The sequence below is a fragment of the Ostrinia nubilalis genome, chromosome 1 (genome assembly GCF_963855985.1).
Source record: "Ostrinia nubilalis chromosome 1, ilOstNubi1.1, whole genome shotgun sequence".
Lineage (NCBI taxonomy): Eukaryota > Metazoa > Arthropoda > Insecta > Lepidoptera > Crambidae > Ostrinia > Ostrinia nubilalis.
Window position 1 is genome coordinate 2,879,997 of NC_087088.1, and position 13,679 is coordinate 2,893,675.

The window sequence follows — 13,679 nt, forward strand, 5'->3', positions numbered from 1 at the left end:
ATGATAATAAAAATTACCTACAGGACATGTGAATTATCAATTGAAGGCTAGTGCATAGCCAAAAAGCACTAATGTAATTTTATTCTTAGAAATCGAACCTATTTTTACTGTCAATATGAGATCATAATTATCATAATCTTGGTCTTTACCACGGCTCTTATGCAAAATTTGTATGAACAGTCTAACTCTAATACAACCGTGTGAATTTCCTCCGCGACTGTTTGCGTTTCCAATTTGATTGCACTATTGGTTAGTTGTTGCTATTCGAAGAAGTGTTTTTGACACAATCTGGTTTACTATAAATGTAAGAGCTAGTTATTCCAATAGCCAGAACGATACAGATACCACGACGAGATGGCAAAACTATTCATTATTTTGGCAGTCATCGCCACAGCTTACAGCGCTGTGATTAAGAATGAAGGTACATATTTTCAGTTTTCTTATTAATCCATTTTCATTAATTTCTGTTTAAATTTTGGTAGTCACTTTAGGACTAAAATTGAACATCTTGCTTTATTTACATAGTCTACCATCAGCATTACAGGAAAGAGTCACATAAATATATGTATTATAGAAGTTAAAAAATAACCCAAAGATACTATTCTCCCTGTAAGACTATATTAAGTTTCAAATGTTTAAATAAAATTAACTTTCGTTTCAGATATCCCACTGCAGAGGGTAGCGCGATCACCTTGCAGCACATGCGGTCCTCCACCACCACCTGGTCCCCCGCCACCACCACCTCCACCGCCTGGTGTACCACCACCACCACCCCCACCAATACTCCGCACCCAAAACTGGAGTGGATTAGCTAGAAGCTCAGACGGCCTGCAAAACGCTGTCTTTAGCGGCGCAGCTGCAGCAGCCATACCAAGCCCCTTAGCTTCTGGCGAAGCGTTCTCATTAGCATCAAGCTCAGCTGGTTCAGGAGTCGACGGATCGGCCAATTCTGGATCTGGCTCTGGTAGTGGATCAAACGGAGTTGGATTTGGTGCCTCAAATGGGGCTGGTTTTGCCAAATCTGGAGGTGTGAAGGGTGATTTCTCTGCTGGTGGATACGCTGACGGAAACAAAGTGGTTAGCGGAAGATTCAAAGAATCTCACTATTCATATCATTCTGGAGGCAATAAAGACTTTAACAGTCAAGGACTTCAACAAGATGGTCAAACAGCGGCATCAAGTTCCTCGTCATCGTCAGCGCAAGGTGGATCATTCGGAGGCAATTACGGTGGTGGTAATGGTGGACATTCTGGGGCATTTGGAAGTCGAGGAGATGGTGACATACAAGAAATACAAAGCCAACAATACAAACGTGGTTTTTCAAGCGGCAAGGATATTGGACAATTTGGAAACCATGGAGGTTTCCAACAGACGAATCAACAATATGGTGCAGGACATACTGAAGACTTTGGTAATGCTGCATCTTCGGCTCAGAGTTCATCGTTCGGTGGCAATGGACAAAATGGATTTTCATCTGAAAGTCAGCGAGAAGGGGCTTCCACATTTGGAGCAAACAACGGAGGAAACGGGAACTTTGGATCCGGCTTTTCATCGGGACAAAATGGGAATTCACTAGGCGGATCACAAGGCAACTTTGGTTCCGGACATCATCATGAAGTCCAGAACGGTGGAGTTTCTGGCAGGTACAGCAGTGGAGCAGGTCAAGGTCACTTTGATTCTGGATTTTCGTCTCAAGGTTCACAGGGTCAAGGCCGAGGGTTTGATGCGTCTGAAGCTCAAAGCAGTTCTGGTGCTGAAGGAGGATTCGGGGTGGGTGGAAATCAAGGAAATTCGCAAGTTTCTGGCTTGGGTAGTGGCTTCGGACAAGGTGCTGCGTCTGAGACTCTTGCAGCCCAAGGAGGATACTCAGGGGGAGTGGGTGCTGATGCTTCGTCCGCGCTTAGTGGAGCCCTGAACTTGGCATCCCAAGGATTACAGACAGCTGGCCAGGCCAGTTGCTCTACTTGCGGCAAGAGCAGCTACGCCCTTAGCAACGCCAAGAGTCACAGTGGATCAGCGGTTGCCATTTCTGTTGGAGGTTAAAGTAACGAAAGATAATGAAAGAAAATAAAATTGTTTTTGGAATTTGTGAACAGCTATGGAAACGATTTGTTATTGTTAATATTAATAAATTGCTACTTAAATAAATGAATTTGTTGACATTTTGTTTTCTTATTTTATTTTTTATAACTTTGTTTATTTATTCACTACTAGCTGACCCGGCGAACTTTGTTCCGCCTTAATGGCAATAAATAAGCAGACTTTTTTTTTAATTTCGAACGGGATACAAAGTATCCTATGTCCTTCTCCTGGCTCTAAACTACCTCCCTGACAATTTTCAGCTAAATCAGTTCAGCTGTTCTCGAGTTATAAGTGGTGTAACTAACACGACTTTCTTTTATATATATAGAAGATAGATAATAAGCAAAAATAAACAGAATATGATCCAGGTTCGATTCCCACTCGTGTTCTGTTGAACACAAAGAACCGGGACGCAACAGCTTTGGGAAAATGTAGGTAATATAAGTAATATAAATACATAATTATTATACTTAAATATCATGCAGTATTAATACTTTGATGATACTATGGCTTAGATCCAGTTTTACCTACTTAGTAATGGTGGTGTGAAAATATTACTTACAATAATAATTATTAGGAATGAATATATTAACTATTTAATTATTTACAATTATTTGGATGTAAAAAACCCATAGCCATTTTTTAAAACTAAGCAATTAATTACACCAATTAATTTAATAAATTGCAAAAACGAAACTATGGAGTGTAGTGCACTGAATTGCCTTGAACAGAATATTTATTTTGAACGTTTGCACGTTCGATTTCTAGTCAAGACAGTATAAAATGTGTAACTTAATAACTAATTCCTTTTTGGTAACGCAAGTGCGTATTCTTGTAATTAATACTTGTTTGAAAAGGGTATTTCTTTTGCGGGTATCACACATGCGGGACAATCCCGCGTCCGTGATAAATCCGCACGATATTAATGCGATAATTATGGCATACCTAATTTATTTGTAGTTGATTACAATGACTTATGACTACGATTTAAAATAAATAGACGTCCCTAAGATTGCTATAATATTTGTGTAGACGATAATAAGGACACAGACATCTATCAGCAAGAAGTTTAATGCAATATAGCCCCTACCACTAATGGCAGTTTAATTATGGGTTCACAACAGAATCAAATCCGGGTAGAGCTAATATTACCAATGGGTATTCGTAATGCTTCTCATACAACTTAAATATTAAGGTATTACTGGTGCTACTGATTTCACGTCAACGTTGAAGGAGACTTTTTTCAGGAGTATGTATGAATTTCTTTAGCCTAAGCTGTTTGACGAATGATATTTTGATAATATGAGGAGTCATTAGATCATTTATTTTTTAGAAGATACATTAGTAAGTTGGACCACGAGCTGGAAGACGTAGCGTGGGCAGGCCTCCCACTAGGTGGACCGACGATCTGGTGAAGGTCGCGGGAAGTACCTGGATGCAGGCGGCGCAGGACCGGTCTTTGTGGAAATCCTTGGGGGAGGCCTTTGTCCAGCAGTGGACGTCTTTCGGCTGAAACGACGACGACGACGACATTAGTAAGTATAATAATATGCCGTCCACGATGAAATGTAGAGCAAGAAAAAGACGTAAATTAGTAATTATTACAATGAATGAATATAGTACAAACGACAGCATTAGACAGACACTATACATTTTTGGTGCAAATTCGCCTCTATAACAACTAGGCTACATGTAAGATGTTACAGTGTTTGGCTAGACACGTGCAGTAGTCTGTACATAATAGCATATTACCCACACAGCACACACATAAATTGATAATTTTTCAGGTCCAAATCCATAGCTAAACAAACACACTTGGAGGCGTATTTTTAAGTATTCTCAAACTCTTTCGCCTTCGATATTATAATACCTACTTTGTTGATCTACATTTCAAGTTGCATGAAACTTTGTTTAAATTAGTATTTATTTTAATATTGTTAATTATACGTATTGGAAAATTCAAAACACATACGGTTCCCATGGTAAGGTACCTAATAAAATGCTAGAGAGCTAGTGAGACTCAACAATTTTTATCCACTATACAGGGTGGAAACGATAAGTGATCTCACTCGATTATTTCTAAACTATACAAGATATCGAAAAACTGGTTACTGATTCTGAAAGTGCTTCACGAGCTCTTTCAAACGGTACCAATAATAGGTTACAGAATAAACTGGAACTATCCGAAAATTCAATGTTTCCAGCTTCCATACATTTGGTAAAGTTATGTAATATTAAAAACTACACAAGATATCGCAGAACTAGTTACTGATCCTAAAAGTGCTTCACAAGCTCTATCCAACGGTATCAACAATAGCTTACAGAATAAATTGGATCTATCCAAAAATTCAATGTTTCCATCTTCCATACATTTAGTACTATCTCAGTCATGGCACTCATATCTTGATAATATTATAGCAAGTAAAGCTTAAAACTAATGTTTTCCACAAATAATTTTAAATGAGATGCAAGTTAAGAGTTCATTTAACTGACTTTTTAAGTTTATTATTTAACAAAAAATAAATTACACTTCTAATATTGTGTGGTTGGCATACATTTAGTATGGAAGCTGGAAACATTGAATTTTCGGATAGTTCCAGTTTATCCTGTAACCTATTATTGGTATCGTTCGAAAGAGCTTATGAAGCACTTTCAGGATCAGTAACCAGTTTTTCGATACCTTATATAGTTTAGAAATAATCGAGTGAGATCACTTATCGTTTCCACCCTGTATAAAAATAAGTCGGGTTTTCCTTCCTGACGCTATAACTCCAGAACGCACGAACCGATTTCCACGGTTTTGCATTCGTTGGAAAGGTCTCGGGCTCCGTGAGGTTTATAGCAAAGAAAATTCAGGAAAATTTATCAAACTAAATTCCACGCGGGCAAAGCCGCGGGCGGAAAGCTAGTAGGTTTCTAAATAAGGAAATTATGTTTTTACATTTCTTAATAACCAAATAAACAATAGGCGTAGACACATAGGACGTTTCTGACATACCTCACGCGATAGAGAGTTCTAAAGAAAGATAACAACAATAACAAAAAGTCGAATGTGAAAAACTTGAGAATTTTCCAGTTGGCATGGTCAGCAAGCTAATGCTATTATTATTCTTGCCAAACTCTCCCTTACACCAAAACAACATCATCATCAGGACATTAGTCAAATCTTTACTCGAGTCGTGCTCCTGAAGAAGTGGAATATATGGGATACACTCCCCAGCCTCGTCAAATGGTTTTAACATGACATGTACCTAAATGAAATTAAATCCAATTAATGTAATAATTTATGACTACTTAATGTAATACGAGTAATATTGTACATCCGAAATGGACAATTCTGTTGATACTTTGACATGCATGTATTATTTTAAACAACCAATGACAAACCCATAGACGCCGTTTACGACATTCACGGTACAGTTGGGGGTGGTCCTATGCTACTAAGCCGGAACCATATTGACACAAGTAGATACCACGATGTCTAATCAATTTATTCTACTGTTAAAGATAATAATTAGACATCAAATGAAAATGTGGTTGACTTACGAAAATTGTGGTTAATTCCAATTCCGCGTTGGATTTAACCGTGAAAAACCAAAGTTGTGTCCGCAAACTATACAAACTATATTTTGGCACCTCGCTCTTGAATACTTATTCAATTATCGTCTAGCTAGTGACATAATAGTTTGTTCTCAGTATTTTTGCATTCACACACTATGTTTAAACGCCAAGCATATAAATGTATCATTTGATGGAAAACATTCAGATCAGAACGGAAAAATGTGGCGAGTAGGCGTTTTAATAATATTATCTATAGTTTTCGCCAGCGAAGCGGCTTCAGAGTACCAATGTAAGTAGATAGTGTGAAATTAATGTGGATTAATTTATTAATTATATTTACTGTTTAGTGGCAAAATTGGTATTGGTATTTCTTTTAATACAAGAATATAATCGACCCGATATTTAACAAACCCTAAACACAAAAGTTTTAAATTTTCTACTCACTAATTAAAAATAATGTTTGTTTTAAACGTATTTTTAAAGACACTAAGAGCAACTTCTTTATTTTTACACGTTTTTCATCGACGATTGAGCTTTGTGATATCTATTTCAGATGGCAAACAGCTTCAGAGATTAAAGCGCTCGCCACACTACGACTGCCCGCCTTATTACCCGCCTCCACCGCCACCACCACCACCACCTCCCTTCTGGCCACCCCCTCCCCCTTACCACCACCGTCACCACTTCGGACCACCCCCTTACTGGCCACCACCACCACCTCCTCCACCAGAAGAGCCAGCACAACCTCAGCAAGCCGTTAGCCAAGCAGAGAGCTCAGCCAAGTCTGCAGCGTTAACTCAACAATCCAATCAGAACCAAATCCAAGGTGGAGGCAACCCTCCATGTGACACTTGCGGTGGTAAACAGAACTCGGCGGTTAGCAACTCACAGAGTGATACAGGAACGGCTATATCCATTGCTATTTCTTCTGGGAAAAATGGCGGAAAGTAAATTGTGTGGTAAAAATGGTGGAAAGTAGATTGTGCTATTATGATCGAAATGGTAAGGTTGTAAAAATGATAGAGTTTTAATTTTAATATTTAGTTTGTAATATTACTGTCTATGTATGTTGTTATGATCTGAAATTAATGTAAGCAATAAAAAGTAAAAACTGTATCTGTCTTTTATTGATTTCATATGTCTCTATGTTTTTTAAACCATATTAATAGCGACATTAATTAGTAAAGGGAACGAATTAGCGCGTTGACAACTAATTACAACAGGTGAAATAGAATGAAGTTTAGCATTTTTGGTATACCTACTTGTAATGTAACATTTTGTAGCACCTAATATTAATTAACTTTGGTACCAATATTATAAGCTATTATATCAAAAAAACTACAATTTATTAGACAGAAGGCTATAAAAAAGTGATTTCTCCCGCCCCAGCATCAAAGCTAGCGTCTCATGTTTGGATCCTGTAAAACATAACAGAATAGTAAATGAAACCAGACACTTCGGTTGCAATACAGCTCTTATTGCTACTGCACAAAATACCACAGTGCAAAGCTCGATGTGCCATAGCAAATACACGATTTACCTTACACTCGAAGTTTAATTTATTTATCCGTTAGATACACACGAGTTTGGGAACCGGATAATGGGTGCCGGTCATCAAATTTTAATTAAATCTAAAATGCAGTAATAAATCCTAATTTTCGATTATTCTATCTATACAGGTAAGATAAGATAAGATAAGATAAATTTATTGAATAAAAACTTAGCCTAAATACAAGAAACTTAAATGGGACTATGAAATTATTTGGTTAGTAACAATATGTTAATTAAGGTAGTATACCTAAACTAAGCAAAAATGTTTGCCTGTGTTTTAGGTATCCATACTTATTATGTAAGTTAGTGCTTATTAAACAGATATTATAAATAATTACACCAAAACAATGTTGATAAAGGTAAAGGTTGACAATTTTGTTACATAAATAAAATTTTGCTGACAGAATGTTTATTTATAGCTAGCATACCTAAAGTAAGTAATTTAACTAATAACTATTAACAGGTTTTCTGTGTCATCATATGTTTTACCCTTGAGCCATTTCTGCAGTGCATATTTACATTCTTTGCTGTTCATTGGGTATATACAGAGATACTTGTTTATACTGTTGTACAAAAAGCTTCCTAGAAAACAAAAGAATTTGTGGGTATGCTGTCTGTTAAATCGCTCAGAGGGACATACGATGTCGGCGCGCCTTTTGTTGGCTTTGAGGTCGGGATTAAAGGGAGTTAGTGAGTGTTTTTTGAGGATTGTTAGTAATACGAAAAGTTGACGTACTGATAGAACGTCGCATTTCGTAAGAAGCTCTACTGTAGGGAAGCGTGTTGGTCGGAAAGTGCTTACTTTCAGAACAGCTCTTTGAGCTATTTCTAAGCGTATTAGTGTAGTTTTATGCGTGCCTCCCCAGGATGTAATACAGTAAGTAATTAATGACTGACATAGCGTGAGGTAGACAGTTTTGAGAAGAGGACCCTTAGCCACGTGTCTCAGATTTTTGAAGGCAAATATCAATTTTCTGACTCTAGATGTGAGAGCTTCGACGTGAGCTTTAAAGTTCAGGTGTTTGTCAATGATTAGACCTAAGTATTTCATATTATCAGTACTATTTAAATAAGGGCATGCACATGCTTGTTGAGAATTAGTGCAGGAATGGGCTTTAATGGAGTATAAGTTTGAGGTAGGCTGCGAGAAAGCATTGTAGGAGAATGTTATGAACTTAGTTTTATCTACATTAAGGGTTAGTAAGTTGTTTTTAAGCCACTGATTGACAGAGTCGAAACCGAGTTGAGCTTGTGCGAACGCGTCACTCCAGGTGTTTGCGCTAAACATTATAGCTGTATCATCGGCGTACGATATTATTTTCCCTTTGTTGTCGGGAAGTGGAAGTAGGCATAGGTATGCGTGTGCAGACATATCTTCAAATTCTTTTCACCGTTACTGAACGCTTTTGTCTGTATCTGTGCAGTCATTTGTTAGGATACTAGCAATAGCTCACGGTTTTGTCAGTAATATCTATTTGAAATTAAAATGACGCAGAATGTTAATGAAACATCATGAAAACTGTAGGTTTGGTAGTACATAGGAGAGTTGTGTTTAGTACATACTCCATAATCTCTAGCAGTGAGCAAATATGAATGTCATGAATTTCCTCCCCCAACTGAGTACTTAGGTACTATATGTATAAACATAGTCATGGAATTCTCTTTATTATTTTGGGGGTAGGTAAGGATGTAATAGTTACATAAAGGTAATTCGTTTTGTTAAGGAAATTATTTAGGGTGTTCCCTACAATCCTTCTCTAGATTATAGTAAGCACATAAAATTTTCTTTATTTTTTGAAAATAAAGTATCTATTCTGTATTTTCTACAAACAGACCAACATTTTTACATCTTATTACTATAAGTATAGATGAGTTAGATGAAGTGTTAATGTAGCAACAATAGATCCCATTGTGTCTGGTGTCTGCAGTGTCGGACTCCGTTACTTGAAAGTACATTATTATCTGTTTTTTGTTCTATGTCTGACGAAGTGATAAATTCGATTTAGCTAATTTAAGTCATTTGTCTTATTGCTAGGCAATAGCAAAAAATAGTTTTGAGTAAGTCTAAGACTCATTACATTAAAAAATTTAAACATGAAGGATTTCTGTTACCAGGCACTGAATGGAACATTTTTTTAATTTTTTTTTATGCATAGCAAGGCAGGTATTTGACCACAATCGCACCTGATGTCAACTTCACATCACACTTCGGGAAAGACAGCAGCAGGCAACGAATTCCAGTCCCTAGCTGTTCGCATTATAAAAGAGTCATCGAAACTCTTAGTGCGAGCTGATGGAATGTCAACAATATAGGGATGGTACGCTAACCTGCGTCTGGTTCCCCGATGATGGAAGACATGGACAAGCAAATCAAAGTTAATTAACTCTGAATAAGCAATAAAAACAAAAGTATCTAAATATTTCTGAAATCCATGTAGAGTAGAGGGTAGACACCCCTGTCTTAATGAGACCATTAGGATTAAAAAATTCTTTCTGCTACGAGACGAATTTAAAAATAAAAAATGATCTCTTACTATCTAATAATTACAAACCGTTATTATTTACATAAAAATCAAAGTATCAGCAATGGTACCTAATAATTGTTGATTTGTATTTACATATTAATGATTTATGATGGATGGAATAAATGTCTACATTAAAATGCGTCATCGCTACGTATCACCTGCGCGCTAAGTTCAAGTTCAACCCGCGCAAGGTCTCGGGCGTGAGACTGCGGTTGTCCACTACAAGCTAAGAGAAAGCTAAAGCTAGCTATTTGTAAGAGGAGAAAGAAAATAATTTAATTTTGCCATCCTGGAAACCACCTGAAAAATCGACTGGACATTATTTCCGGAGTCCAAATAAGAGATGTAAAAAAGAAATGAAAAAAAGGTTAAACTTTCATTTACGCGGAAAATCAAACCTAAAAGTTTTTATGTTAAAATTTACATCAGGACTGATCCTATCAACACTGATGTAAATTTTAACGACTTTTAGGACTGATCCTAGAGTAACTATTTGACCCATTAACGATTTGATCAAAGGCATTTGTCAGTGAAATTTAATACACTTAGAAATTCGTTATGACTGATTTTTTCGTAAAAGATAAAATTTCATCTAACTTTTAATCTACAAACATGGCAGCATTTTGTTAATTAACTATTTCGTAAACTTCATTAGGTAGACGACATCGTAAAACACCCACGCAAAGCCTTGTTGACTCTGTTTAGGTAAAATCCGAAATTATGCGAGATTATTAAGTCCAAGGAAATAGGAACCGAATTTGCACTTCCGCTGACGGAGATCGCGAATGTGATACGATTGTTTTAGAATAGTGATGTGTTTGACCTCAGTGATCCAGCTGTAGGGCCTTTGTAAGCCTTCTTAATGAAGTCATTAAAGTTTTTATTGTATCATCGAAATATTGCTTGAACGAGAAAAAGCTTGTATAAGAAATGGGCAAACCGTGGTAGAAATGTTTGTTTTCACGATAAACATTCATTTTTAATAAATTATGCTTTATTAAAAGCTTAATAAAAGATAAAGCAACATATTATCTTTATTAGGACAATTTGTTTGTTAGCGGATTTCATTTTCCTAGACTTAATCTGATACTGGACAAAGTATCAGTCCAGCAGTGGACGTCATTTGGCTGAAACGACAATCTGATACTAAAAAATATTTGTTTTATTTCGGAAGAGTTTATAGATCCTACTTCCTATCCTACTAATATTATAAATGTGAAAGTTTGGATGTCTGGATGTTTGTTACTCTTTCACGCAAAAACTACTGAACGGATTTTGATGAAACTTTACAGTATTATTGTTTATAACCCAGAATAACATATAGGCTATAATTTATGACGATCTGTGACAAACTAAATTTCACGCGGGTGAAGCCGCGGGCAAAAGCTAGTCTTAAATAATGCGTAACTGTAAACAATATTTACTTTTAAAATAATTTTGTTAATTGGTAGAAAACAATTAACTAGGGTGATAAAAAAGATGTTCCTTTAACTATGCCCGCCGGCACACTTCAGTGATGGCAGCTGCTAATCCGTCAACACGTTTTTAACTAACACACGATTTCGAGATGAGTTATAAATCCACAGCATTAATTTCTCTTCACACAATCTGTGCTATTAGATCTTGGCCTGAGGATCGCTAGTTAGAATGGTTATTAAGTCACGACTGTAATAATTAATGGCCTCCTAAAAATTTAAAAATCTATTACACTACAATTTGAGGAAGACTTCCGAAGTACTCCATTTATAGGTATTGTCTACAAATTCACATTGTTTACAGTTTCCGTGGGATCGGTGGAAGAATGAACGCTACCGCTCGCGTGGGGGTGGCCTCGGGTCGACCTATAAAAATGCTTTGACCCGCAAAAAAAAACAACACACCCAGTAACGGAGTCAGCAGAAACATGGCAAGCTTTCGATTATTAATGGTCTTTTTTGCGACCATCTCTATAGGATGGAGCTCGGTCGTGGCCGAAGGTTATAATTTTTTATCACTAAGCTATAATCTAGTCGGCCAATCGATAAATTCGCGATGCGATATCGGCACCGTTAGATAATTGGTTGGTAATGGGTCCCTTTTGTCTGTTTTTTGCAGAAACAACAGTGCTGAGTGAAGCGGTTAGCGGCTCTGCGCGGGTGAAGCGTCATCACAGGAAGAAGCTTTGTTACAAATACGGGATTTGCGGGGGTGGTGGATACCAGGGTGGCGGTGGACATCAGGGAGGATACCAGGGGGGATACCAAGGAGGTCACCAAGGAGGGTATCCTGTGCCACCAATCAATATTGCAATTAGTCAGTCCCAATCTTCCGCAAACGAGGGAGGGGGCGGCCATGCGAATGGATACTACCCCAACAACTACCAATATAATGGGGGCTACCCGAACCAAGGGGGTGTTCCCAACAAAGGGGGCTACGGTGGCTACGGAGGCTACGAGGGCTACGGGGGCTACGGCGGGAACCCACACCAGGGTGCTCATGGGACTGGATACTTCGGCAACGGTCAGGGAGCTCACAACAATCAATTCAATGGGAACTATTACGGTCCCGTTGGCGGTGGTGGTCCGGGCGGTTTCCATGGAGGCGGCTACGGATTCCAGAGACCCGGTCCTTATTATGATGAGAGCCATGAAGAGGAGGGCAACAAACCGGCGGAGAGTGAGCCTGAAGAAGGCCCGAATGGCTACAACGACTACAATCAGGGCCCAGGGTTCAACCAGGGTGGTTACCAAGGGCAGGGACAAGAACACGGCCAAAACAATTTCGCTGTAGCGGGAGCTTTTTCTATTGCGGGTCGCAAAAGTAGTTGATTAAGTAATGTAGTGAATTATTCTCCCAACGACCAAATATTATTCTAATACAGTATTAACTGTTGCGAAAAACCTGTGTGTAAATACATAATGCAATACTCTATTTTAGGTTAATACTTATAACGTGAAAATTATAGTCAATATTCGTTCATTTTCTTGCAGTGTAAAACAATGATGTTATGTCTTAATCATTTGTGATATTTAAAATAACTATTTATTTGTTAGAAATCCTCAATAAACTTTGAAAATATGAAATGTTGATTATTTACCCTAAACTAAATTATATTTTTAAAATGAAACACTAAAGTCACCGTATAAATATAGTTTAAGAATTAAACCCAAACAGAACGGCCATTCTCAGATGAGCTAGTTTTTGCGTGTCCGGGCTGTTAAATCGTTAAAAATGACAAATTAGAGACATGCAAGTATTTTTATATGTTACTTAACAACCCCATCCAGTTGTGCATTAAATCATAGGCCTCTATTTTAAGTATTTGTGACTTAATTAATTTCATGAACCTCTGTTCTCTAATTACCGTTACGCGTCCGCACACCGACTTAATGTTAAAACTTGGCTGTAATTTTTATGTCGTATAGATTTGGTTTACTCCATTCAACATTTTAAAGAGTACAAAAGATTGTCTTACGCATAGCAAAATATCTATTCAATAGAACCATTCTGTAAATAATTAGAATTAAAAAACTGCTTGTCCGAGCGAAAGTCCTAATTCCCGTGACGTTTTCTGTTTTTGGGCACACAAGCCTAAATAATAATATTTGACACATCATTTACGCGCGCGGCGCGAGCCCTTAGTTAGTTCTAAGACCTGTTAGCAAGTAGACGTCTATTGCGTTGGCGTACCGTCGATGAATTGCGTAAGAGTATAATTACCATATCTTTGGTTTTCAATTTTTCTATTTACCATGTCCTTATTTTTATAATCGATTTTTGAAGGTAGATCCACGTTGTTAATTTAAATAGATTCAGTACTTTAGCCTTCATACGTTGTAGTAAGACAGTATTTGCATACGCTGAAGATTTTGGAAATTTTGAAGAAAAACTATCGTTTTATAATTTCCATGTACCAATTACCGTATATTTATAATAACCGTTGTATGAAACTATTACCTACAAATTGCACTCACGATTGAA

General features: G+C 37.3%; 3 protein-coding genes across 3 annotated transcripts; all 3 read left to right on the forward strand.

The window, feature by feature from the left end:
- The first annotated feature begins 311 nt into the window (after positions 1–311).
- LOC135074978 (uncharacterized transmembrane protein DDB_G0289901-like) lies at positions 312–2,162 on the forward strand. Its single transcript, XM_063969351.1, has 2 exons — positions 312–421; positions 662–2,162. The coding sequence occupies exons 1-2, from the start codon at positions 355–357 to the stop codon at positions 2,041–2,043; spliced, it is 1,449 nt and encodes a 482-aa protein (XP_063825421.1). The 5' UTR covers positions 312–354; the 3' UTR covers positions 2,044–2,162.
- Positions 2,163–5,824: 3,662 nt separating this feature from the next.
- Positions 5,825–6,757, forward strand: LOC135074986 (uncharacterized). The gene is made up of 2 exons (XM_063969359.1): positions 5,825–5,932; positions 6,197–6,757. The coding sequence occupies exons 1-2, from the start codon at positions 5,863–5,865 to the stop codon at positions 6,592–6,594; spliced, it is 468 nt and encodes a 155-aa protein (XP_063825429.1). The 5' UTR covers positions 5,825–5,862; the 3' UTR covers positions 6,595–6,757.
- A 4,849-nt stretch (positions 6,758–11,606) lies between these two features.
- Positions 11,607–12,655, forward strand: LOC135074995 (uncharacterized). The gene is made up of 2 exons (XM_063969367.1): positions 11,607–11,695; positions 11,814–12,655. The coding sequence occupies exons 1-2, from the start codon at positions 11,623–11,625 to the stop codon at positions 12,524–12,526; spliced, it is 786 nt and encodes a 261-aa protein (XP_063825437.1). The 5' UTR covers positions 11,607–11,622; the 3' UTR covers positions 12,527–12,655.
- Positions 12,656–13,679: the final 1,024 nt, after the last annotated feature.

Excerpts from the sequence above, each read along its gene's own strand:
- LOC135074978 (XM_063969351.1), top strand. The coding sequence starts at position 355 with ATGGCAAAACTATTCATTATTTTGGCAGTCATCGCCACAGCTTACAGC. Across the intron at positions 422-661 it reads CGCTGTGATTAAGAATGAAG|ATATCCCACTGCAGAGGGTA; the intron begins GTACATATTTTC and ends CTTTCGTTTCAG.
- LOC135074986 (XM_063969359.1), top strand. The coding sequence starts at position 5,863 with ATGTGGCGAGTAGGCGTTTTAATAATATTATCTATAGTTTTCGCCAGC. Across the intron at positions 5,933-6,196 it reads AGCGGCTTCAGAGTACCAAT|ATGGCAAACAGCTTCAGAGA; the intron begins GTAAGTAGATAG and ends TATCTATTTCAG.
- LOC135074995 (XM_063969367.1), top strand. The coding sequence starts at position 11,623 with ATGGCAAGCTTTCGATTATTAATGGTCTTTTTTGCGACCATCTCTATA. Across the intron at positions 11,696-11,813 it reads GAGCTCGGTCGTGGCCGAAG|AAACAACAGTGCTGAGTGAA; the intron begins GTTATAATTTTT and ends TGTTTTTTGCAG.